The sequence below is a fragment of the Capra hircus genome, chromosome 5, assembly GCF_001704415.2.
Source record: "Capra hircus breed San Clemente chromosome 5, ASM170441v1, whole genome shotgun sequence".
In the NCBI taxonomy this organism is placed as follows: Eukaryota; Metazoa; Chordata; class Mammalia; order Artiodactyla; family Bovidae; genus Capra; species Capra hircus.
The window spans coordinates 90,081,572-90,108,598 of NC_030812.1; the positions used below are offsets into that span (position 1 = coordinate 90,081,572).

The 27,027-nt window shown below is 38.5% G+C and overlaps 1 protein-coding gene across 1 annotated transcript in view; it reads right to left on the reverse strand.

The window, feature by feature from the left end:
• PIK3C2G (phosphatidylinositol-4-phosphate 3-kinase catalytic subunit type 2 gamma) overlaps window positions 1–27,027 on the reverse strand; it is a 470,847-nt gene that overhangs the window by 168,774 nt on the left and 275,046 nt on the right. The window contains exons 21-24 of the mRNA XM_018048420.1: window positions 12,513–12,605; window positions 10,953–11,082; window positions 4,447–4,583; window positions 1,978–2,147 (exon numbers count right to left, since the gene is read on the reverse strand). Of these exons, the coding sequence (XP_017903909.1) occupies window positions 1,978–2,147; window positions 4,447–4,583; window positions 10,953–11,082; window positions 12,513–12,605 (530 nt within the window). The remainder of the gene's footprint in view (window positions 1–1,977; window positions 2,148–4,446; window positions 4,584–10,952; window positions 11,083–12,512; window positions 12,606–27,027) is intronic.

Here is a 27,027-nt window from a genome sequence, read left to right on the forward strand (position 1 = left end):
CCTTCACACATAGTCCATACCAAAAGATGTTTAAGGAATGAATGAGTATGTGGTGAATTTTCCTGAGTTTATTAATTATAGAAGGCAATGTTTTGAAAGTAATAAAAAGTGAAACAACTCCATTTGTAGGCCTTCAGAAAATAGGAGCTATCAGTTTGTAACAATTGAACCTTATTATGTAGTTTATATTGGCATTTTAATACCAGATTATGACCATCTGGTGAAAATTCATCTTGTAATATTGGAGGAGACATTTTTATGTCCTCTGTTGAGGAGCTGTTTTTAGATAAAAGTGACTGATGGGTCTTTGGAATGGTCTGATACCATTTCTACTTTAATATGAAGTTATCTTTATAAAGTAAGGGACTTTTAGTCTTAGACTTCTGGTTCCCTTGCCTCCAGCTCAACTAAAATAAAACAAAAAACTGTTTATTCACCAGTCTTTTCCATTTCAGTAAATGATATAATTATTTGCAAAGAACAAAAATCTAAGAGTCATCCTTGAATGCTTTCCTTAGTTCTTCTACCCACTAGGCCTGTTTTCCCCTCCTGTTAATGATTGACAATGCCCAGTCAATTAGTAGGTCTTGTGGCTCAGATTCCAAAATATGTTCAGAATCTTCATTACCATTAAGGTCTTGCCTTAACTATTGTAAGAGTCTGCTAACTACTTCCATTATTTCTCAGGACAGCAGGAAAGAGCTTTGAATTCCACTGAGATCCATTAATGGTTGCCCCAGAACATTAAATAAAAGCCACACTCTACACCATGTCTTCAATGCCTTACTTGATCTGGCCTCCACCAAACTCTTCATCTTTTTTCCCTACAGCTCACCTCTCTTTATCCCATCTCCAGGCCCAAGTCCTTCTTGTCATTAGAATGTACCATGCTTAGTATGTGGTCATGGCTGTTATTTTGGTGTTTTCTCTTCCAGGTATACTCTTCTCATGGATCTCCACAAGGGGATCACTCACTATACAGCTGTCTCTCATTTCTTCCAGGAAGCCTCTCTAAAATATAGGATTGGCCAAAAAGTTCACTCAGGTTTCTCACAATGTTATGGAAAAACCTGAGCAAACTTTCTGGCCAACACAAATAGCATTCCTCGCGCAGTCACTTTCTGTCCCAATTCTCAGCTTTTGTTTCTCAGTAAGAAATGAAACCCCTCACTTCCTCGTGTCATCTTCTTTGACGTTTGTTATCCCTACTAGAAAGAGGCCAGGGTTTGTATTTGCTTCGTCCACTGTTGTATCCTCAGAGTCTTGAATGGCAGTTGCTTATTAAATATTTTTGGAACGATTCAAGTTTAATGTAGTCAGGAAGTGTGTGCATTTTAAGTGTGCTCATGTAGACCAGGGTGGTGACTACCATGGGCAAGATACCAGCTGTATGGAGACCATGAACTCTGTCCTCACTGTCCATTCAAAGCTTATAAGAAAATGGAAATACCATGTTACAAACAATTCAGACCAAAACAGGAATAGGATCCTGTGAGAGAAGGCCAATTTAATTCACTAACAATTTGAGGAAACCTAATGTGTTCTATTAGGGCTTTCCAGGTGGCTTGGTAGTAAAGAATCTGCCTGCCAATGCAGGAGACACAGGAGGTAAGGCTTTGATCCCTGGGTCAGGAAGATCTATCTAGAGTAGGAAATGGCAACCTGTTCCAATATTCTTGCCTGGAAAATTCCATGGACAGAGGAGCCTGGAGGGCTACAGTCCTTGGGGTCACAAAGAGTTGGACATGACTGAGCAACTGAGCGCACACACACACACACACACAATTTGTTCCATTAATAATCTATTGAGAAAACTCTTCCCTTCAATATTATTAGCTATATAATCATGTTTATGTTATCTTAGGGGATTTGAGAGATGCGGAGCAACTCACCTTCCGGGTTGCTATGTTGTTACGTGTTATAGATCACTTCAGGAGATGGCTTAATTACTACAATAAACATGATTTGAACACTGACCTTTTTATCCCTCCAAATGTTTGTGCATGACCCAGGAATTTTCCAAAGTCAATATGAAACATGTGGCCCGACTTTGTCAGCATGATATTGTCATTGTGTCGGTCGCAGACTCCTAGGATGAATGTTACCACACACCAGCCAGCACAGGAATAGAAGAAGTTCCTTAAGACCTAATCAGTTGAAAAACAGTAACACAAAAGTAGTATAAACACAAATGAGGAAACACAGAGGTAACAGTAAAAGTATGATAAAAAACAGAATTATATCATCTGGAACCAACTCTACATCTCAGTTGAGAAGATATGATTAAATGGTTGGTTCTTGATATGCTACAGAAGAAGGTGAAGCAGTCTGTTCTTTGGCTCAATGAATGTTTTTGTTGAAATGGGAGAAAATATCTTTCATTCAATTGAAGCTAATTTTCAGAGTTTATTCACAACGTGATTTTTTAATGTTACAGTTGCACAAGAGTGGATTACTTTTTTCAAGGTAAAAGAAGTAGGAATAATATGGCTCAATATTGCCTAGTTCTATAGAAATGTAAAATATCAATTTTTGAATATTTGAAGTTTTTACACAAAATAAACTATATTGAGATGTCTGATCCCTTACAAATATATCATCCAGTTAATGCCCCAAAGGGTTTGGTACAGTATATACCTGCGTGGGTGGAAGAAGGTTCCATTAAGTCAGCTGTGGCTTATGTTTCTTTAATGAACACAGGCTTCTTGCAAAAATTCCTTTTTCTATAAAACATTGTCTCCTGGGTATACATCATTTTGATGGATGATGTGATGGTGAGTAACCATGGTGCAACTATGAGTGACAGGCTGAGCCACACCTATGGACCTCCTCAGCTAGTGTGGCTGACCCTTGGAAAGGGAAGTCTATGTGGTTGGACTACATGCCGGGTCAGTTCCAGGTATCCCAAGTGCCTTAATTTGTCTGTCTTGATTTTCTTTATTTATAAAGATAATAAAATATGTCTCTCACATGGTACTTGTGAACATTAAATGTATGTGGAAACACCTCAAACAATACAACCTCAGGGTTTGTGCCTAACTCAAGTTTCAATTTTGGGAATGGGTAAAAAGTAGATTCAAGATAATTTCATCTAATTCTTTGTTATTTGAACTTTCAAACCTGTATTTTGCTGTATTCCATGACTCAGCTGGTAAAGAATCCGGCTGGAATGCAGGAGATCTGGGTTCGATTCCTGGGTTGGGAAGATTCCCTGGAGAAGGGAAAGGCTACCCACTCCAGTATTCTGGCCTGGCCTGTGTTGCAAAGAGTTGGACATGATTGAGCAACTTTCACTGACTCACTCAATCTCATAGAAGTCTGGAGTGGATTAAATCTTGGGTTTCTCTTTCCTGTCCCAGGCCAGCTAGGTTGACCAAACCTACCAGTTTGCCTAGGACTGAGGAGTTTCCTAGAAAGAGGGATGTTTAGGGCTCAAGATGGTTCTGAGCAAATGTGATGCTGGATCATATTGCATCTTTGTGTGAATCAGAATAAAGGCGTCCCTACCTCTCTGGGGGACCATGCTTTGGCAAATAGGGCAAGGCCTGGCTCTAGTCAACTCATTCTTTCATCTAGGAGCCCTGGTTGAGGGCAGAATCTGAACACTGTATACTGCAGGCTAGATGCCAGGGTAAAGTGGGAAAAACGTTTGTGGTCAAATGGAATATTAAATTTTGTAAATTCTGAGATATAAAAAATGAAAACTCTATTATGCATTCTGAAAACATTAAAAGAATAAGGCATTGGCAGAAGAAAATACATTGCAAAGGAAGGAGGGGGATTTATAGAAATTATATATTATGGACAAATAGGCAGAGGTAACTTAGAGAAGGTAGTTTCAGGAAGCATCATCTCATGTGAGATTGCTGTAAGGGGGGCAGCTAAGTCTCTATTGATAGTCCAGAATTTCCACCCAGAGGAAAAACCAAACACAAAAATTTTTACCGAGTTAATATACCAGTCCTTTGGACTGCAAGATCAAACTAGTCAATCCTAAAGGAAATCAACCCTGAATATTCATTGGTAGGACTGATGCTGAAGCTGAAGGTCCAAATCTTTGGCCACCTAATGCGAAGAGCTGCCTCACTGGAAAAGACCCTGGTGCTGGGAAAGATTGAAGGCAGGAGAAGGGTGTGGCAGAGAATGAGATGGTTAGATAGCATCACCAATTCAATGGACATGAATTTGAGCAAATTCCAGGAGACAGTGAAGGACAGGGAAGTCTAGCATATGGCAGTCCATAGGGTCAAAAAGGGTCAGACATGACTTAATGATTGAACAACGACAACAATATACCATTTAAACTGTGTTATTACTAGGCCGATGACTGAGTGGATTAGAACTCAAGATAACTCAATTTATTTTTTCATAAATCAGAATATCTAATGAGCTAATGTATATCCTTATTTAAGTACATCATTTAAAATTAGCTACAGAAGGACAAACCTTTTCATAATCCGCCTTTAAAGGGTTGTGTTGACTGAACCATTTTTTGATTGTATTTTCTTTCAGGGGTCCTATTGGTCCAAAATGGCGATGGATTTTTGCTAGGGTTACAGCATCAGGCACCATCTGCACCAACCCTGGGTGATAAAAAAGAGATTATGGAAAACAGCTCTTTTTTTGCAGGATGAAGGATATTTAGGAAACACATCTTGATCTAGGTAACGACAACAACAGTTGCTAGCATGACTTGGATTACCCCCTCACCCCGCTTTTTTTCTTTCTTCAAATTTTCTTTTCTGAAGGAGTCTTACCTAGATGGTATTCCTTCTAAATTTTCCTAAATCCTGGGGAGTGATGAAGCTACTTGTATTTGGTCAGATGTATCAGAAACATCTATTTCTACTAGACGCTTAGATGTTCCATTAAAACAATAGTAGATGGTCTCCCAGAAACCTCACTGAGTCAACAGAGTAGTGAATTAATTAATGCATGGCTTTTGCATGCATTTAGACTTTAAAGGAAGACATTTATACTTGTATAACAAGCACATTTATGATATAAGTGAATCAAATATAATCTACATGACAAATATTTCAAATATACTATAAAATCAATGTTCAGGTTAATAAAAGCTTCACTTACCAGTTTCACTTCTAGGAGTGAACAGAGTAACTCTGCAGTAAATATGTACAGAGCCAGCTGCTCCTTCCTTCTCAGTCAATATTAAAGGGTAGCTATGATAATTTTTTAAGGGAACATACATTGATTGAACTTCAATAGGACCTTTGACCCACTAACCATCAAGACTTCTTTTCACTGTGTTCCTAAGGCTATTGGAATGTAAATATTTTTCAAACCTTCTGATTTTTATTTTGTACAAAACAGCAATTTAAACCCAGTATTTAAAATTCTCCTAGGAATAATGACCCCTAAACAACCTGTAATCTACAGTTCTGTAAATAAAGTCATTGAAAGAAATTAGAGTTGAGAATTTCTGATTTCCACAATCTTTGACAGTTGCAAAAGTTGGAAACACAAACGCCCAAAGAGATCAGGGACATAAATGTAACTATATGAAAAGAGAGACAGTTAAGTTTTATAAATTGACTGTTTCATGTCTACCTTAAAAATATTCAAATTAAACAACAAATGAGTAGATCATAGTAATGGTAGGCAGAACCCTTATCTGTGTTGGATTTGGCCAGCGGCAGCTGGTTGTAGCCTTCATCTCTCTCTCTCTCTCTCTCTCTCTTTTTTTTTTTTTTTGGCAGCCTTAATCTTGTAATATTCAGTAGCCCAGCCCAGGGGTGACCATTAGGCATCTACATTGCTGGATCAGAGAGAAACTTAAAACATGGAAAGTGGGAATAGAATGCTGCAAAAAGTAACATATTAAAATCAATTTGTTGAAAACAAAAAAGAAGGAAATGTAACACCCCAGAGATAAATCCTGGTAATATCTTTAGTATAATGTCTCCCTTCCTGCCTGACAGTATTTGGCTCTTGTGCAGGTATCCCCTTGCTTATAGAGATAGTGACTGTGAAACTTAACATTGATAGTAATATAATTACTTTGGAAACAGTAATACAATTCCTTTATTCCGACCTGAAATTTTCTTTAATTCTCTCCATTTAACACTTTCTAACCGAAAACCATGGCACCTGGTTCCGTGGTGCTTCATTGCCACCTCGCATTTGTTGTTGTTCAGTCACTGAGTCATGTCTGACTCTTTGTGACCCCATGGACTATAGCCCACCAGGCAACTCTGTTCATGGGATTTCCCAGGCAAGAATACTAGAGTGGGTTACCATTTCCTTCTCCAGGGGGTCTTCTTCACCTAGGAATCAAACCCGCATCTCCTGCATTGGCAGGCAATTTTTTACCACTGAGCCACCAGGGAAGGCCCTGTGCATCTGACCACACCCTAGACTAGGACGTAGATTAGTGCACCTCTTAGATATTGTACTGTAGCAAAGTCAGTTATGCGTCAGACCTCATTTGTCTTCAGGGAATTAATCATTGCTAAATCCCAAGTCATTTATCATAAGTCTTTCATTGCTGACTACCTAGAAAACTTTGTACCTCATTTATAACAATCATGGTGGCTAAATTCTGCCCATTAATCCAAACCATAATTTACATTTTTATACTTTTTAAGCTACTGTGTATTATACACCTTTTAAACACTTCTAGCATAATTCTGTGCACATTGGGTAACATGTGTGGCTCCAATCCCATATTTCTGTATACAGCATTTCTCAAAATTTAATGCTCATATGCATTGCCTGAGGATCTTGTCAAAATGTAGGTTATGGTTCAGTAGAGTGGAAGTGGGGCCTGAGATTCTGAATTTCTAACAAGTTTGCAGGTGATGTCATGTTGCTGGTCCATAGGTCACACTTTAAGTAGCAAGGTTCTTATGGAGAAAACTTTTTAAGATGGTATCATACAAGGTGTGCATGCATGCTTAGTCATTAAATCGTGTCTGACTCTTTGCAACCCTATGGACTGTAGCCTGCCAGGTTCCTCTGTCCATGGGCTTTCTCAGGCAATAATACTGGAGTGGGTTTCCATTTCCTTCTCCAAGGGATCTTTCTGATTTAGGGATTGAACTCACGCCTCCTGCATTGGTAGATGGGTTCTTTACCACTGAGCCACCAGGGAAGCCCCCATCATGCAAGGTAGTGGTTCTCAAAAAAAGGTGCCTGAGACTGTTCTATACATCTGTACAGGGAGGGAGGAAGGAGGGGGCGTTCAGGATGGGGAACATGTGTATACCTGTGGTGAATTCATGTTGATGTATGGCAAAACCAATGCAATATTGTAAAGTAATTAACCTCCAATTAAAATAAATAAATTTATATTTTTTAAAAAAAGGTGCCTGAGAAACACCAGAGCAGCCTTTCGTAATGACTGAGACTGAGCCTCTCCACTTTCCATTTCCCTCCCCACCCCTACCCAGTGGAGAGCTTGATTTAGTAACCTGGCTGGATCCTAGATGTAACTGCTCCATTTTCCTAAGTAATTTTTATCCCATTAAATCTGGAGCAAATTTAGAACAATGAAATAAATCTTGAAGAAATTTTATCTGCTCTGATAATCTCTCCCAAAGTTCCTACAACACCATATCCCAAGTAGTCATGAGAATTATCAATAATGTTGACAAAGTTATATTAACTTGTGGCCTGGAGTATACTCTGCTTAAGACCAACGGCCCTGTTTAGGTCATTTTAGTATCCCCTATCTTACTTTGTGACAGGTGTCCCCAGTGGTTCAGCGGTAAAGAATCCAACTGCAATGCAGGAGACATGGGTTTGGTCCCTGTGTCAGGAAGATCCCCCGGAGAAGGGGATGGCAACCTATTCCAGTATTCTTGCTTGGAGAATGCCATGGACAGAGGAGCCTGGCAGGTTGCAGTCCATAGTGTCACAAAGCGTTGGATACTAGGGACTTAGCACACATGCATTTTACTTTGTGACATTTCTTGAGAACAGTAGATATTCAATAACCCTTGGAACCTGATTAAAAAATGGAATCTAAATGCCTAAAAAAAGACATTTGCTTTAATGGTGGCCATTTCTGTGGAAGAAGTATTTTTCCATTATAATCGTACAACTAAAGAATTTGTTGGTAGATAGTGGGGAAGAATAACTTGTTTGCCTAATTATATCTGTAACTTTGGGCAAGTCTAGAGTTATTTTTAACTTATACATCATGAGAAACGCTGGACTGGAAGAAATACAAGCTGGAATCAAGATTGCCAGGAGAAATATCAATAACCTCAGATATGCAGATGACACCACCCTTATGGCAGAAAGTGAAGAGGAACTAAAAAGCCTCTTGATGAAAGTGAAAGAGGAGAGCGAAAAAGTTGGCTTAAAACTCAAAATTCAGAAAATGAAGATCATGGAATCTGGTCCCATCATTTCATGGGAAATAGATGGGGAAACAGTGGAAACAGTGTCAGACTTTATTTTTTTGGGCTCCAAAATCACTGCAGATGGTGACTGCAGCCATGAAATTAAAAGACGCTTCCTCCTTGGAAGAAAAGTTATGACCAACCTAGAGAGCATATTGAAAAGCAGAGACATTACTTTGCCAACAAAGGTCTGTCTAGTCAAGGCTATGGTTTTTCCTGTGGTCATGTATAGATGTGAGAGTTGGACTGTGAAGAAATCTGAGTGCTGAAGAATTGATGCTGTTGCACTGTGGTGTTGGAGAAGACTCTTGAGAGTCCCTTGGACTGCAAGGAGATCCAACCAGTCCATTCTAAAGGAGATCAGCCCTGGGATTTCTTTGGAAGGAATGATGCTAAAGCTGAAACTCCAGTACTTTGGCCACCTCATGTGAAGAGTTGACTCATTGGAAAAGACTCTGATGCTGGGAGGGATTAGGGGCAGGAGGAAAAGGGGATGACAGAGGATTAGATGGCTGGATGGCATCACCGACTTGATGGACATGAGTTTGAGTGAACTTTGGGAGTTGGTGATGGACAGGGAGGCCTGGCGTGCTGCAATTCATGGGGTCGCAAAGAGTCGGACACGACTGAGCGACTGAACTGATCTGAACTGAACTGAGTGTTATTTTTGCTGAATTATTTTATGAATGTTAAAAGTTTTAGTCTCCATTACCTTCCTATGATTGTAAACAGAGTAACAAAGAGATGGAATTGAAAAATTACACTGAGATATTGCTGTGTTCAATTTCTGAATAAAAAGTAATCCATGTGACATCAAGAAGCTCAGCTTGGCTCATCTGAGCCTTGGCTCATTCTTACCCTTTCAACATATTAAGATATGAAAGAATTAGGTTATTTATGTGAGAAAAGGGAGAATAAAACTGAAGGAAAAGTATCTCTGAGTAGCAGTAATAAAAGACTTTCAGGATTTAGAACGTTAGAAGTTCAGGAGTGGTTCACCTGGCATGGAAACAAGGGCCCTATTATTAGAATCAAAATAATTGGGCAGTTTGACTTGTAACAGTAACCCTGAACTATCTAGCTGCAAGTTAACTAGGAGATGCTTCCATGTTTAGCTTCTAAAATCTTGAATCTCAGTTGGCTGGGGGACTGAGCCTAGTGATGGGACCCCAGGAACTAGAGGGTGCCTGGAGGCAGTTTTTCTTTTAAGATGATGGGTTTAAATTGTAGTTCTGTCTGAATTAAAAACAACAACAACAACAACAACCTAATCCCTTTTCCAATTTTATGATTATTTTATCTGTTTATTTATGCAGATATACGTTCTATGCTGCTGCTGACAAGTGCTCAGTTTTGTCTGACTCTTTGCAACCCCATGGACTGTAGCCCTGCCAGGCTCCTCTTTCCATGGGTTTTCCAGGCAAGAATACTGGAGTGGGTTGCCATTTCCTTCTCTAGGGGATCTTGCCAACCCACGGATTGAATTTGGGTCTCTTGTGTCTGCTCTACTGGCAGCAGATTCCTTAGCAATAGTATCACCTGGGAAGCCCATATCTTCTATATTTCATACCAATTAATTTAATGAAATTTAAAGTGGCAATGGCCACATGTAAAAAAATTATGATACCTTAGAAATTATTTCTTCAATTTAGCATGATTGTAATTAAGTACAATTTTTACTTCTGATGTCTGCTTATTTGTGTGGATCCTCAACATTTTATTTTCATTGAAAATGTGTACATATGTAATTATATTTCCATATTAATGTCTTAGCTTTATAAAGAGAAATGCTGAAGTAAGTTCAAAGTTTGCATATAGATCATCTTTGATTGTTGATATCACACTGTACTCAAAAGTCTTTCAGAAACTAAATGCATGTTTATAACTTATTTAGAATTTTCAGAACTCCTTTAAGTGTTTGCAACTTTGTAAATTTTATCTTAATTGGAAACAACTATAATTTTTATGAATAAGCAGACCTTTCTATTATCAGCTTGAAAACGAGAAAAAATATGAATTATTAATGTAAATAATCCTTAAAGACACTCAGAAGAATATTACAGTTAACATTTGAGTTGTCAGAGTCCTGATTAATATTTGAAAGGACATTATGCTTTATATAAATCATCTTTGTTTATTGTTTTTGAAACTAATTCTTTTTTTTTTTTTTTAAGATGAATGACTATGTTTGGGGCTTCCCAGGTGGTGCTAGTGGTAAAGAACTCGCCTGCCAAAGCAGAAGACATAAGAGATGCAAGTTTGATCTCTAGGTTGGGAAGATCCTCTGGAGGAGGAGGCAATGGCAACCCACTCCAATATCCTTGCCTGGAGAATCCCATGGACAGAGAAGCCTGGCAGGCTACAGTCCATACAGCCAGTCACTTGATGATATTAAATCATCTTGGCTTATTGTTTTTGAAACTAATCCTTTGTAAAAGAAAAAAGAAAAGAAAGAAGAAGAAGAAGAATGACTATGTTTAGTTCTTTGGATTTTAAAATTTGTCATCTAAAATGAAAGTTGTAGAAAGTCAGAGGGCATATTACCAATATATAAGTAATGAAGTCAGCTTTCTAATCTATACTGACCTTGGCCTTTTCCCATGGATAGACATCTATAAATGATCATTTGCATATCCAGGCCCTCCTGGAGCCAAATATTGTCCATCACTTGAATAATCTGCAGAACAAGCATATCCTGACGGAGATCATCTCCAGCCTGTTAGAAACAAAATTATAGACTCTGAGTTTTTCCTTGAATTCCATTGAAAGTTTTCAACAACAGTATATGTCATTTTCTTCTCTGAATAACTTTCCAGCCTGACTTAGGGTGGTTTCAGTTGTCCTGTTAGCACTAAGAGTACCCTGTGTTTCTGATAGAAGATCAAAGAAAATAAGAGCTTTCTTTTAAATGATTATAGAAGCTTCAGCCATCAAATTAGAAGTGTCTTGGAATGTTGCTCCCTGATAACAATCTTTCAATTTACTATCCATGTGCAGCCTCTTAACCTCAAAGTCTGGTGAAGAGAGGCTAGACAAACATTCATCCAAATTTCAAACTCAGCTAAGTGACATCTCTTTCAAAGGGAAACATATTTGATGTGCTACAAGTTTATACACGGATACACAGTTAGATTACCTGGAGCTTCTTGACTGGGAGTATAAATAGCACATATATGATTCATCAGACTTTGGCTGATTGGCTTTTCTTACTTTGAAGGCAGTTACAAAGTTTTCAGAATAAATGGCCTTTGATAACAAGAAATCATAAAGGAGTTTTTCTAGCGTAGGTGAAGGAAATGGAAAATGTCCAAAGGGGAAGGACAGCTCTATGCTGTTAACTATTAAGAGGCTCAGTTTTGAAAATGCTTTCTAAATTATATGCAGAAGACTGTGCCACAATGAGATTTTGTGTGGTTCTTTTTCCTTCACCAAAAATGCAGTGCTGGGGCAACTCTTAATGCTTGAGGTTACACAGATCACAGCAAAAATATGGGTGTACTAATAAGTGTGATCCTTAAACTAGTCAGAATTGAATACAAATTCCACTCTGAGACCTTGTTTTCTGGTTTGGCTGAGTCATTTAACATATTAATCGAATGCCTGGCAAATGTTTCCTTTATTTCTATTGAACTGTATGTAACTTTTTACTCTACTGTCCCATGGGATTCATGATAAAGATGGATATGGCCCATATTTATGTTTCATTTTAAAAGAAGATAACAACCCAAACCACTAAAATAAGCAAGTACTCACTGAGAAGATTTTTATGTTAAATCATATCATTTGAGTTGCAGCTGATTTTGATTCAAATTTAATATGGAGGCCAAAAGAAGACTCTCCCTCCCCTAGAAACTTACCACAATTCTGCTTTCTGTACTACTCAAAAGTGATAATATTTCATTTTTTGAAACATATCTCCCAGAGTTTTGCACTGAAGATTCATTGGCTTTGAGCCAGTAATGTTGAATTTATTGCCAATCATGGTAGGGCATGTACTATAATTCTGTGAAAATGCGGAATCAAAAATAACTGGGATCTTCTGTGCTGTTGCCAGAGGAATAGAGCTATACTAATTTATTTTTCTGAGTAATAAATCAATAGTCCTATCTATGGGATCAATGTGATGTTTCAGGAGAGCTACTGTACCTTAAAAATGACACTGATGTTTTTGCCCATTGGATTGGCATTAATGAAAGTAATCTTCAACGGCGAAGCATTAGATGTGAAATATGAACATGCCTACAGGACAAAAGCAAGAGAAATATGGTGAGCAAAATAAAGCAAAAAGAACAGTTTGAAATCATGGCCCCAGCAGAATCTGTTATATGAACAAATATAACACATATGAATAATTTTTACACTTTGAAACAAAGAAACATATTTATTAAAAAAAAGACTTTAGTCTACCAACCAAAGCTTTCATTTGTAAACTAAAAAGCCAGCTTTTCATCAGGCTGTAAATCTTCAAGGACATTTTTTCCTCACTGAGCAGTGATGGTGTGGAGGGGGTTTAAATAAACTAAGTAGGATGTAGGTGTTGTGCTTTTGCTAGTTGGTTAATATCTAAAAGATGAAATTGCTATTTTAAAAAGTATATTTCCTTTTCATTCTTTCTGCCCAACATCATATTTTAAGGAAACATGGATACAGAGTTAAGAAAGACTTGAATACAAATTTGGACTCTGATACAGAGGGAAGTGGGCTTCCCAGGTGGCTCTAGTGGTAAAGAACATGCCTGCCAGTGCAGGAGACATAAGAGATGTGGGTTTGACCCCCAGGTTGGGAAGATCCCCTGGGGGAGGGCATTGCAACGCACTCCAGTATTCTTGCCTGGAGAATCCCTTGGACAGAGGAGCCTGGCAGGCTACAATCCATAGGGTTGCAGAGTCAGACATGATTGGCGCGACTTAGCGTGCACACACAGTGTGAAGTAAGCCATAAAGAAAAACAAATATTTTGTATTAACACACATATATGGAATCTAGCCAATCCAGCCAATCCATCCTAAAGGAAATCAGTCCTGAATATTCACTGGAAGGACTGAAGTTGAAGCTGAAACTCCAATACTTTGCCCACCTGATGTACAGAACTGATTCATTTGAAATGACCCTGATGATGGGAAAGATTGAAGGCAGGAGGAGAAGGGGATGACAGAGGATGAGATGGTTGGATGGCATCACTGACTCAATGGACATGAGTCTCAGCAAGCTTCAGGAGTTGGTGATGGACAGAGGGCCTGGCGTGCTGCAGTCCATGGAGTTGTACAGTCTCACACGACTGAGTGACTGAACTGAACTGATGGAATCTAGAAAAATGGTACTGATGAACCTTTTGGCAGGGCAGGAATGGAGACGTAGTTGTTGAGAACGGACTTGTGGACACAGTGCAGGAGGAAGAGGGTGAAACAAAAGGAAAGAGCAGCACTGATATATATACTACCACATGTAAAATAGAAAGCTAGTGGGAAGTTTATAGCAAAGAGAGCTCAGCATGGTGCTCTGTGACAACATAGAGGGTAGGATGTGGAGGTGGGAGGGAGGTTCAACAACAATATGTATGTTGTTGTTGTTGTTGTTTAGTTTCTGAGTCATGTCCAACTCTTTGTGACCCCATGGTCTGTAGCCCTCCAGGCTCCTTTGTTCATGGGCTTTTTGAGGCAGGAATACTGGAGTAGGTTGCCATTTCTTTCCGTAGACAATGTACCTGACCCAGGGATCAAACCTGTGTCTCCTGCTTGCCAGGCAAATTCGTTAGTACTCAGCCAACTTGGAAGCCTGAATACACACACACAGACACACACACACACATCAGTTCAGTTCAGTCACTCAGTTGTGCCATATTCTTTGCAACCCCATGGACTGTAGCATGTGAGGCCTCCCTGTCCATCACCAATTCCTGGAGTTTACTCAGACTCATGTCTATTGAGTAAGTGATGCCATCCAACCATCTCAGCCTCTCTAGTCCCCTTCTTCTCCTGCCCTCAATCTTTCCCCACATCAGGGTCTTTTCCAATGAGTCAGTTCTTCCCATCAGGTGGCCAGAGTATTGGAGTTTCAGCTTCAACATCAGTCCTTCCAATGAACACCCAGGACTGATCTCCTTTAGGATGGACAGGTTGGATCTTCTTGCAGTCCAAGGGACTCTCAAGAGTCTTCCCCAACACCACAGTTCAAAAGCATCAGTTCTTCGGTGCTCAGCTTTCTTTATAGTCCAACTCTTACATCCATACATGACTACTGGAAAAACCATAGCTTTGACAAAACGGACCTTTGTTGGCAAAGTAATGTCTCTGCTTTTTAATATCGTTTCTAGGTTGGTTGTAACTTTTCTTCCAAGGAGTAAGTGTCTTTTAATTTCATGATTGCAGTCACCATCTGCAGTGATTTTGGAGCCCCAAAAGTAAAGTCTCTCAGTGTTTCTTTGTTTCTCATTTATTTGCCATGAAGTGATGGGACTGGATGTCATGATCTTAGTTTTCTGAATGTTGAGTTCTAAGCCAACTTTTTCACTCTCCTCTTTCACTTGCATCAAGAGGCTCTTCAGTTCTTCACTTTCTGCCATAAGCGTGATGTCATCTGCATATCTGAGGTTACTGATGTTTCTCCCAGGAATCTTGATTCCAACTTGTGCTTCATCCAGCCTGGCATTTCTCATGATATACTCTGCATATAAGTTAAATAAGTGGGGTGAAAATATACAGCTTTGAAAATATACAGCCTTGATGTATTCTTTTCCCGATCTGTAAACAGTCTGTTCCTCCATGTCCAGTTCTAAGTGTTGCTTCTTGACCTGCATGCAGATTTCTCAGGAGGCAGGTCAGGTGGTCTGGTATTTCGATCTCTTGAAGAATTTTCTACAGTTTGTTGTGATCCACACAAAGGCTTTGACATAGTCAATAAAGCAGAAGTATATGTTTTTCTGGAACTCTCTTGCTTTTTCAATGATCCCGTGGATGTTGGCAATTTGATCTCTGGTTCCTCTGCCTTTTCTAAATCCAGCTTGAACATGTGGAAGTTCATGGTTTACATATTGTTGAAGAGTGATTTGGAGAATTTTGAGCATTACTTTACTAGCCTGTGAGATGAGTGCAATTGTGTCATAGTTTGAGCATTCTTTGGCATTGCCTTTCTTTGGGATTGGAATGAAAACTGACCTTTTCCAGTCCTGTGGCCACTGCTTAGTTTTCCAAATTTGCTGACATATTAAGTGCAACACTTTCATAGTATCATCTTTTAGGATTTGAAATAGCTCAAGTGGAATTCTATCATCTCCATTAGCTTTGTTCATAGTGATGCTTCCTAAGGCCCACTTGACTTCACATTCCAGGATGCCTGGCTCTAGGTGAGTGACCACGACATCGTGGTTATCTGGGTCATGATGATCCTTTTTGTTCTTCTGTGTATTTTTGCCACTTCTTCTTAATATCTTCTGCTTCTGTTAGGTCCATACCATTTCTGTCCTATATTGTGCCCATTTTTGCATGAAATGTTCCCTTGGTATCCCTTGAGATCTCTAGTCTTTCCCATTCTATTATTTTCCTTTATTTATTTTTAAAATTAATTTTTTATCAAAGGATAATTGCTTTACAGAATTTTGCTGTTTTCTGTAAAACCTCAAAATGAGTCAGCCATTGGTATACATATATCCCCTCCCTTTAAAAACTCCCTCCCATTTCCCTCCCCATCCCACCCCTCTAGTTTGATACAGAGCCCCTGTTTGAGTTTCCTGAGCCATAGTGAACTCCTGTTGGCTATCTATTTTACACATGGTAATGTAAGTTTCCATGTCACTCTATCCATATATGTTACCCTCTCCTCCCCTCTCTCCATATCCATAAGTCTATTCTCTATGTCTGTTTCTCCACTGTCGCCCTGTAAATAAATTCCTCAGTACCATTTTTCTAGATTCCATATATATGTGTTAGAATACAGTATTTATCTTTCTCTCTCAGACTCACTTCACTCTATATAACAGGTTCTAGGTTCATCCACCTCATCAGAACTGACTCAAATGTGTTCTTTCTTATGGCTGAGTAATATCCCATTGTGTATATATACCACAACTTCTTTATCCATTCATCTAGGTTGCTTTCATGTTCTATCTATTGTAAATAGTGCTGCAATGAATAGTGGGATACATGTGTCTTTTTCAAGTTTGGTTTCCTTAGGGTATATGTCTAGGAGTAGGATTGCGGAGTCATATGGTGTTTTTTTCCCTAGCTTTTCAAGGAATCTCCATACCATCTTCCATAGTGGCTGTATCAATATATGTTCCCACAAACAGTGCAAGAGTGTTCCTTTTTCTCCACACCCTCTCTAGCATTTATTGTTTGTAGACTTTTTGATGATGGCCATTCTGATCGGTGTGAGGTGATATCTCATTGTAGCTTTGATTTGCATTTCTCTAATAATGAGTGATGCCTTGGAGAGGGAAATGGCAACCTACTCCAGTGTTCTTGCCTGGAGAATCCCAGGGATGGGGGAGCCTGGTGGGCTGCCGTCTATGGAGTTGCACAGAGTCGGACACGACTGAAGTGACTTAGCAGCAGCAGCAGCAGCAATAATGAGTGATGGTGAGCATCATTTCACGTGCTTGTTAGCCATCTGTATGTCGTCTTTGGTGAAATGTCTGTTTAGGTCTTTTCCCCACTTTTTGATTGGGTTGTTTGTCTTTCTGGTATTGAATTGTATGAGCTGCTTGTATATTTTGGAAATTAATCCTTTGCCAGCTGTTTCATTTGCTATTATTTTCTCCCATCCTGAGGGTTTTATTTTCATCCTGCTTATAGTTTCTTTTGCTGTGCAAAAGCTTTTAAATTTAATCAGGTCCCACTTGTTTGCTTTTGTTTTTATTTCCATTATCTAGGAGGTGGGTCATAGAGGACCTTGCTTTGATTTGTGTCATTGAGTGTTCAGCCTATGTTTTTCTCTAAGGGTTTTACAGTTTCTGGTCTTACATTTATGTCTTGAATCCATTTTGAGTTTACCTTTGTGTACGGTCTTAGGAAGTGTTCTAATTTCATTCTTTTATATGTAGCTGTCCAGTTTTCCCAGCACCATTTATTGAAGATGCTGTCTTTGCCCCATTGTATAGTTTTGCCTCCTTTGTCAAAAATAAGGTACCCATAGATGCATGGGTTTATTTCTGGGCTTTCTATCTTGTTCCAATGGTCTACCTTTCTGTTTTTGTGTCAGTACCATACTGTCTTGTTGACTGTAGCTTTGTAGTATAACCTGAGGTCAAGAAGGTTGATTCCTCCAGCTGCATTCTTCTTTCTCAAGACTACTTTGGCTATTCAGGGTCTTTTGTGTTTCCATATGAATTGTAAAATTTTTTGTTCTAGTTTTGTAAAAAATGCATTGGTAATTTGATAGAGATTGCATTTAATATGTAGATTGCATTTAGTAGTATAGTCATTTTCACAATATGGTTGTGAAAGAATATGATTCTTCCTACCCAGGAAAATGGAATATCTCTCCATCTGTTTATGTCATCTTTGATTTCTTTCATTAGTGTCGTATAATTTTCTGTGTACAGTTCTTTCTTCTCCTTAAGTAAGTTTATTCCTAGATTTTTAATTCTCTCTGTTGCAATGGTGAATGGGATTGGTTCCTTAATTGCTCTTTCTGATTTTTCATTGTTTGTATATAGAAATGCAAGTGATTTCTGTGTATTGGCTTTGTATCTTGCAACTTCGCTAAATTCACTGATTAGCTCTAGTAATTTTCTGATACTATCCTTAGGGTTTTCTATGTATAGCATCATGTCATCTGCAAACGGTGAGAGCTTTACTTCTTTTCTGATCTGGATTCCATTTATTTCTTTTTCTTCTCTGATTGCTGTAGCTGGGACTTCCAGAAATATGTTGAATAACAGTGGTGAAAGTGGACACCCTTGTCTTGTTCTTGATCTTAGGGGAAATGCTTTCAGTTTTTCACCACTGAGAATAATGTTTGCTGCTGCTGCTGCTAAGTCACTTCAGTCGTGTCTGACTCTGTGCAACCCCATGGACTACACAGCCCAAGGAATTCTCCAGGCCAGATTATGGAGTGGGTAGCCTTTCCCTTCTCCAGGGGATCTTCCCAACCCAGGAATCAAACCCAGGTCTCCCACATTACAGATGGAATCTTTACCAGCTGAGCCACAAGGTAAGTCCAAAAGTGGATATGTCTCCTTTGAGTCGGAGTTGAACCAGTGACCTAAGGATGTCTCTCGGTTAGAATGTCAACTACAATCCTCCGCTCTACCAACTGAGCTAACGAAGGGACTTAGGGAAAAGGAAAGACATAATGTTTGCTTTAGGCTTATCATATATGGCCTTTACTATGTGAGGTAGGTTCCTTCTATGCCCATTTTTAAAAAAGTTTTAATCATAAATACATGCTGAATTTTGTCAAAGGCTTTTTCTGCATCTATTGAGATGATCATATGGTTTGTCTTTCAATTTGTTAATAAGGTGTATCACATTGATTGATTTCTGTATATTGAAGAATCCTTGCATCCCTGAAATAAATCCAACTTGATCATGGTGTATGAACTTTTTGATGTGTTGCTGAATTCTGTTTGTTAAAATTTTGTTGAGGACTTTTGCATCTATGTTCATAAGTCATATTGGCCTGTAGTTTTCTTTTCTTGTGTTGTCTTTGTCTGGTTTTGGTATCAGGGTGATTTTGACCTCATAGAATGAATTGGGAAGTGTTCCTTCCTCTGCAATTTTTTGAAAGTGCTTTAAAAGGATAGGCATTAGCTCTTCTCTAAATTTTTGATTAAATTCTCCTGTGAAGCCATCTGGCCCTGGACTTTTGTCTTTCTGGGGGGAGATTTTTGATCACAGTGTCAATATCAGTGCTTGAAATTGGGTTGTTCAAAATTTCTATTTCTTCTTGATTCAGTTTTGGAAGACTGAACTTTTCTAAGAATCTGTCCATTTCTTCCAGCTTATCTATTTTATTACCATATAGTTGCTCATAAACGTCTGTTATGAGCCTTTGTATTTCTGCATTGTCTGCTGTAACCTCTCCTTTTTCATTTCTAATTTTGTTGATTTAATTCTTCTCTCTTTTTTTCTTAATGAGTCTGGCTAAGGGTTTGTCAATTTTGTTTATCTTCTCAAAGAACACACTTTTAGTTTTATTAATCTCTACTATTGTTTCTTTCATTTCTTTTTCATTTATTTCTTCTCAGATCTTTATGATTTCTTTCCTTCTACTGATTTTTTTTCTTCTTCTTTTTCCAGTTGCTTTAGGTATAAAGTTAGGTTGTCTATTTAATGTTTTTCTTGTTTCTCAAGGTAGAATTGTATCGCAATAAACTTCCCTCTGAGAACCACTTTTGCTGCGTCCCTTAGGTTTTGAGTTGTCATGTTCTCATTGTCATTTGTTTCTAAAAATTTTTTAATTTCCCTTTAGATTTCTTCATTAACCTGTGGTTATTTAGCAATGTGTTGTTTAATCTCCATGTGTTTGTGTTTCTTACAGCTTTTTTCTTGTAATTAAGATCTAGTCTCATAGTGTTGTGGTTGGAGAAGAATCTTGATATGATTTCAATTTTCTTAAATTTACTGAGGTTTAATTTGTGATCCAAGTCTATCCTGGAGAATGTACCATGTGAACTTGAAAAGAAGGTGTATTCTTTTGCATTTGGATATAATGTCTTGAAGATATCAATGAGATCCATTTCATCCTGCGATTCATGGTGTCGCAAAGAGTCGGACACGACTGAGCGACTGAATTGAACTGAACTGAACTGAACTGATCATTGAAGACTTGTGTTTCCTTATTAATTTTCTGTTTTGATGATCTATCCATTGGTGTTAGTGGGGTGTTAAAGTCTCCTACTATTATTGTGTTACTGTCAATTTCTCCTTTTCTGTCTGTTCATGTTTGTCTTATGTATTGAGGTGCTCCTATGTTGGGTGCATAGATATTTACAATTGTTATGTCTTCCTCTTGGATTGATCCCTTGATCGTTATGTACTGTCCTTCCTTATCTCTTGTAATCTTCTTTATTTTAAAGTTTATTTTCTCTGGCATGGGGATTGCTAGTCCAGCTTTCTTTTGCTTTCCATTTGCACGGAATGTATTTTTCTATCCTCTCACTTTCAATCTATATGTTTCTTTAGGTCTGAAGTGGGTTTCTTGTAGACAGCATATATATGGATCTTGTTTTTGTATCCATTCAGCCAGTCTGTGTATTTTGGTTTTAGCATTTAATCCATTTACGTTTAAAGTAATTATTGATATATATATGTTCCTACTGCCATTTTTCTAATTGTTTGGGGTTGATTTTGGAGATCTTTCTCCTTCTCTTGTATTTCTTGACTATATAAGTTGGTATAACATTTGTTGTAAAGCTGGTTTGGTGGTATTGAATTCTCTTAACTTTTTCTTGTCTGAAGAGCTTTTTATTTCTCCATCAATTTTCAATGAGATCCTTGACTGGTACAGTAATTGGTTGTAGATTTTCCCCATTCAGTACTTTAAATATATCCTGCCATTTCATCCTGGCCTACAGAGTTTCGGCTGAAAGATCAGCTGTTAAGCATATGGGGTTTCCCTTGTATTTTACTTGTTCTAATCCCTTGAATTTATTTGTTTACTTGTTGCTTCTCTCTTGCTGCTTCCCACTTTAATATTCTTTCTTTGTGTTTAGTCTTTGTTAGTTTGATTAGTGTGTTTCTTGGTGTGCTTCTTCTTGGGTTTATCCTGTATGGGACTCTTTGTTCCTCTTGGACTTGATTGGCTATTTCCTTTTCCATGTTGGGGAAATTTTCACCTATAATCTCCTCAAAAATTTTCTCATACCCTTTTTTTCTCTCTTCTTCTTCTGGAACCCCTATAATTTGAATGTTGGTGCATTTGATATGGTCCCAGAGGTCTCTGAGACTATCCTCAGTTTTTTTCATTCCTTTTACTTTATTCTGGTCTTCAGAAGTTATTTCCACACTTTTATCTTCCAGCTCACTGATTTGTTCTTCTGCTTCAGATATTTATTGATTCCTTCTAGAGTATTTTTAATTTTTGTATGCTTATTCTTTAATTCTTCTAGGTATTTGTTAATTGATTCTTGCATTTTTTCTGTTTTGTTTTTGGGGTTTTTGCTCATCTTTATTACTATAATTCTGAATTCTTTTTCAGGTAATTTCCCCATTTCCTCTTTGTTTATTTGGACTTCTGTGTTTCTAGTTTGCGCCGTCATTTGTGCAGTATTTCTCTGCCTTTTCAGTTTGTCTTTAAAGTTATTGCATTTGATGTCTCCTTTTCCCAGGCTTCGAGGAAACTTGAATTCTTTCCTTGAAGAAGGTTGAATTCTTTCTTCCTTTTTATTTCTGCCCTCCTAAGGTTGGTCCAGTGGTTTGTGTGAACTGTGTATAGGGTGAGATTTGTGCTGAGTTTTTGTTTGTTTGTTTTTCCTCTGATGGGCAAGGCTGAGTGAGATTGGTACTCCTGTCTGCTGATGATTTGGTTTGTATTTTTGTTTTGTTTGTTGTTTAGAGGGGCTTCCCTGGTGGCTCAGCTGGTAAAGCATCTGCCTGCAACTTGGGAGACCCAGGTTTGATTCTTGGGTCGGGAAGATCCCCTGGAGAAGGAAATGGCAATCCACTCCAGCACTCTTGCCTGAAAAATCCCATGGACGGAAGAGCCTGATAGGCTACAGTCCATGGGGTCGCAAAGAGTTGAACACGACTGAGTGACTTCACTTTCACTTTGTTGTTTAGATGAGGCGTCCTGCATGGGGTGCTACTGGTGGTTGGGTGATGTCAGGTCTTGTATTCCAGTGGTTTCCTTTGTGTGAGTTCTCTCTATTTGATACTCCCTAGGATTAGTTATCTTGTAGTCTATGGTCTTGGAGTCAGTGCTCCCACTCCAAAGGCTCAGGGTTTGATTTCTGTTGTGGCACATCTCATTTATGTGATGAGGTGCCTATGCCTGTTAGTGGCTCAACAACCTGGTTATTTAGTTATTTTAGAGCTCTCAGTCCACCTCCTTGATTTATTCTCCTGGGAAATAGCAATACATTCCAAGACCAGAGTAATATCTCTATATGTATCTGACTGTGAGGCCCCACCTGTGGTTCTGCACATCTCTGGGCACTGTGCACATTTCCCCCTGATCTCAGAAAACAGCTCCCATGTATTTTCCTCTATTACTTTGCATTGATCACTGAGGAAGGCTTTCTTATCTCTCCTTGCTATTTTTTGGAACTCCATTCAAATGGGTATATCTTTCCTTTTCTCCTTTGCCTTTAACTTCTCTTCTTTTTTCAGCTATTTGTAAGGCCTCCTCAGACAACCATTTTGTCTTTTTGCATTTATTTTTCTTGGGGATGGTCTTTAGCACTGCCTCTTGTACAATGTCACAAACCTCCGTCCATAGTTCTTCAGGCACTCTATCAGATCTAAACCCTTGAATTTGTTTGTCACTTCCACTATATAATCATAATGGATTTGATTTAGGTCATACCTGAAGAGTCTGGTGGTGTTCCCTTTTTTCTTCAATTTAAATCTGAATTTGGCAATAAGGAGTTCATGATCTGAGCCACAGCCAGCTCCTGGTGTTTTGTTTTTGTATGTATGCATATTTATGGCTGATTCACATTGCTTTGGCAGAAACCAACACAATGTTGCAAAGGAATTATCCTCCAATTAAAAATAAATTTAAAAAAATTTGGACTCTGCAACTTATCAACTGTTAACATCTTGGACAAATTACTTAAATGTTTTTGCTTGTGTGTTAGTTGCTCAGTTGTGTCTGACTCATTATCCCTATTTCACACTGGGATAAATGTTTGTATCCTAATGTAACATAGGGATAAAAATCCTACCTCATACAATTTTGTAATAGGTATATGAACTAATGGATATAAAATAGCTTTTACAATGTCTGATATTAATCAGGTACTTCTAAAAGATTAATGCATTTTTTCCCTTTTTGTTAATGAACATTTTCTTATCTTTACAAATAACAGTACAACATATATTTCCTATTCTGATGTTTATCAATTATACTTTACATTTTATCTTCACCTAAAGCTGAACAATATCATAAACAATATCGACTGCTTTCCATTATTTTCCTTTTATGTGCTTACAATTCTTCTAGTGCTAAAGGTTATATGTTTTTAGGTTATTAGAGAGTTCATGTTGACAGTGAAGAATTAAATCAATACTAAAAAGAAAAGGATTTGATAGTTTCAACTTATCAACTTAGTAAAAATATGACATCAATACATTTTGAAGGATCAGTTTGAATGTCATTATTTCTGAGAAGTCTGAAATGGGTAGAAGAGAGGAAAGGATCTATTTCTTAACCTATTGATGTAAATCTAACATAATCCCCAAGCAAACAGAAACCCTTGTTTATTGAATCAATTTGAGTTTTACAGTGAAAGGATGAGGCTGCTTGTTAAGTAATGAATTCTTGCTGCAAGAATCAGTCAATCAGTGAATATGACCTTATGTCATGGTATTCAATTAGAAAGCTTGGTATTGGGCCACAGTCTAGACTAGTGGTTTTCAAATTCTCCTCATTCAGCTCTAGGGATGAGAGGTGTGGGGGGAGGTGATAGTCTTTGAGGCATGCCAAGTCCAGGGAAGAGACAAAGAGCTAAGAGACTGAGCCCCTCTTTGTAATTACATCACTGAGAGGATTGTGCTTGCATTGTTTCATATTTTGGTTTTCAGATGCAGTCTGTTTTTTGAGAGTCACAACAAAAATGCCATACACTTGACAACTAGTATGCACAAACCACTGCTGCTGCTGCTGCTAAGTTGCTTCAGTCGTGTCCAACTCTGTGCGACCTCATTTCCTTCTCCCGCACAAACCACTATCTATATGCAAATAGAAAGAGGCACCATATCTACCTCTGAAAGAGCCTGCGAAAAGTTGCTATGAAAGTATACACACATGCATTAAGTCAAAAATAATTTACAAGGCAATGTAACATAGTTGAATGAGGAAGCATTTGAAGAAGAGAGTAGTTCAGAGATGAGCTGAATTTGAAGATTGTGAAAGACATAGATTAGTAAACAGGTGAAAGAAAAGGTTTGCTAGATAGGAAAAGGCAAACAAAGACACCTCAGAGTAGAAGTTAAAAGTGGACTGGGAAGGCCATAACCAAGAGATAGGAAAGAATAAATCAAAGTCTTAGAGTATAGTTTATAAAAATGATGAGATAAAGGAGCTGGAATAGAGAAAGATAAGAAAGGGTAGAATAGGGAAAGGATGATATGACTTCTCTTGTTGTAAAGTAAACACTGCTGAAATAGATTTAAAAGAGATTGTTAAAAGGAAAAGAAACCTATTAGTAAGTGAAAAGTCTGGTCCTTACTATCCCAGGAATAGAGGACGATTGCATTGTTATTCCCACTCTCTTATTCCATCCATCCCTTAGTGAAATAGGAAATGGTCCATTGTGATCAGTGGTCGGAATGAGAGGTAGGGGTGAGAATTCTTCTTATAAAGAAAGCTTAGCCAAACCTAAGAAGACTTTTGCTTTCTGTCTTGAAGGGCCATGTTTTAAGAAATGGATTGAACCAGGCCTGAGTGCTTCTCCCTAGTGTAGTTAACTGATGGTGATTAAACTAGAATGCTGACTGCGTATGCAGGCTTTCCCACGCTCTCTATTCATGGGACTTCTCTCCAGAGTGACTTCTGACACACGATAAGCTCAGTATTGACTTTTCCACCATCACTGCATTTATCAGCTTTCTCCCCAGTTGGGATCTCTGATGTCCTAGAGGACTGGCGGTATAACCAAAGACCTTCCCATGCTCATTATTACATCCATAGGACTTCTAACCTGTGTGAATTCTGTGATATATAATGAGATGTGAGTCTCAACTGTGTATTTTCCACATTTATTGTGCTTTTGCTGGTGTGAAGTCTGTAACATAAAGTAAGATATTTACTAGACTAAATGCCATGCCATGCCACATTCAAAAGGCTTTTCTCTGGTGTGAATTTGCTCCTAATCAACAAGCTTAGAGGTCTGACTGAAGGCTTTTCTACACTGCCAACACATATGTGCTTGTTCCCTGGCATGGAGGACCCAGCGTCAAGTAAGACTGACCTTGACTCTCTTATTTGACACTGGATTTACTCTGACTGAAGGCCTTACTACTTTCCTGACACTTGTAAGACTTCTCCCCAGTGTGAACTTTCTGGTGGTCAGTAAGATTTCTATCAGAACAGAGAGCATTCCCACATTCATTTCAACATAACATTTGTCACCTGTGTGAAGTGCCTGGTGCTGTGAAAAGATTCTACTCTGAAGGAAGGCCTCCCACACTCATGATATTCTGAAGACTTCTCCCCAGTAAGGGCTGTCTGATGTGCCTCTGAGAGAATGAGGAGTGAAGGCTTTTCATGTCTGTCACCTTGATGAGGTTTCTCCCTGTCTAGTATTTACTGAGATGGGAGGAGTGGTGACAAGTCTCCTCACATTCACTTTCATAGAATCTGTCCCCTCAGTGGGTGCTCAGATGAACCACTGGCTGAGGGGTTTCTCTAAGGCTCTTAACATACTCATTATATTCCCAGAGGTTCTTACAAGTATGGATTCCCTGATGGTCAACCAGATGTGGGTTCTGACTAGAATTTTGCTGCACTTATGGCACCTTCAGAGGTGATGTGTGTCCCTTCAGACCTCCTTGCTGTTCAGTAGGACTGAGAACAGACTAAAATATCCTGCAGGTGAGAGCTTCACCTGCCACTTTCCCTGTTCATTGCTATATGCACAGCAGAGCTGACCAGAGCATATGGGCAAGAGATGGCTCCACTTGGGGCACTTGCCAGCCTCAGGAAAAGTGCTGATGGCTGTGGGTTGCTGTAGGGGAGGAGCGTGGTCTCAGCCACAGCACTTTGGATGCTGACTGCTGGGCTAGTGGGGACATTGGCCCGGCCAGCTCACCTGGACACTCCCACAGCCACCCAGGAGAGCCAGTGCTCCACATCCCCAAGACCTGCACAAGGCATAACTGATAGGTAATTTTAATTGAAAAAAAATCTTTCTCTTTCTTAAACAATAACAACAAATCAAGAAGGCAAAAATAAAAAATAGCATCTGGCCTCCACAATCTCCATTGTTCTTTCTATGTATTACTCATGTGGCTGCTTAAATGACCTAGTTATTTATGTAAAAACCTTCCTTTTCATTTCAAAAACTGTTGACTGGACCCAACTTCATTTGATTGTAGTGCTATAAAAATATATTAATACTTATAACCAAAAAAAAAAAGATATGCTGTCTTTGAAATATCGAGTTTCCATGTATCTTTAGCATTAATCAGTGTATACTGCTCATAATAAAAATGTTACACTTTTTTTAAAACATCAGTGATGATTTTGATTTTAGCTTTGATAGACATATCAGCTAATGGAGTTGATGCCTTGTTTTGTTTTTATTCAAAATGCATCTATGAAGTATATTAGGAAAGTTTGTAGGGTGTCTTTGTAGCAGAAAAGTTGTCAAGGTGACAGCATTGTTTTTAGCAAAATGTTTTCTATTCATGCATTGTGTGGGTGTGTGCATGATCAGTCATGTCCAATTCTTTGCAACCCCATGGATGGACTGTAGCTCTCCAGGTTCCTTTGTCCATGGGATTTCCCAGGCAAGAATACTGGAGTAGGTTGCCATTTCCTTCTCCAGGGGATCTTCCTGA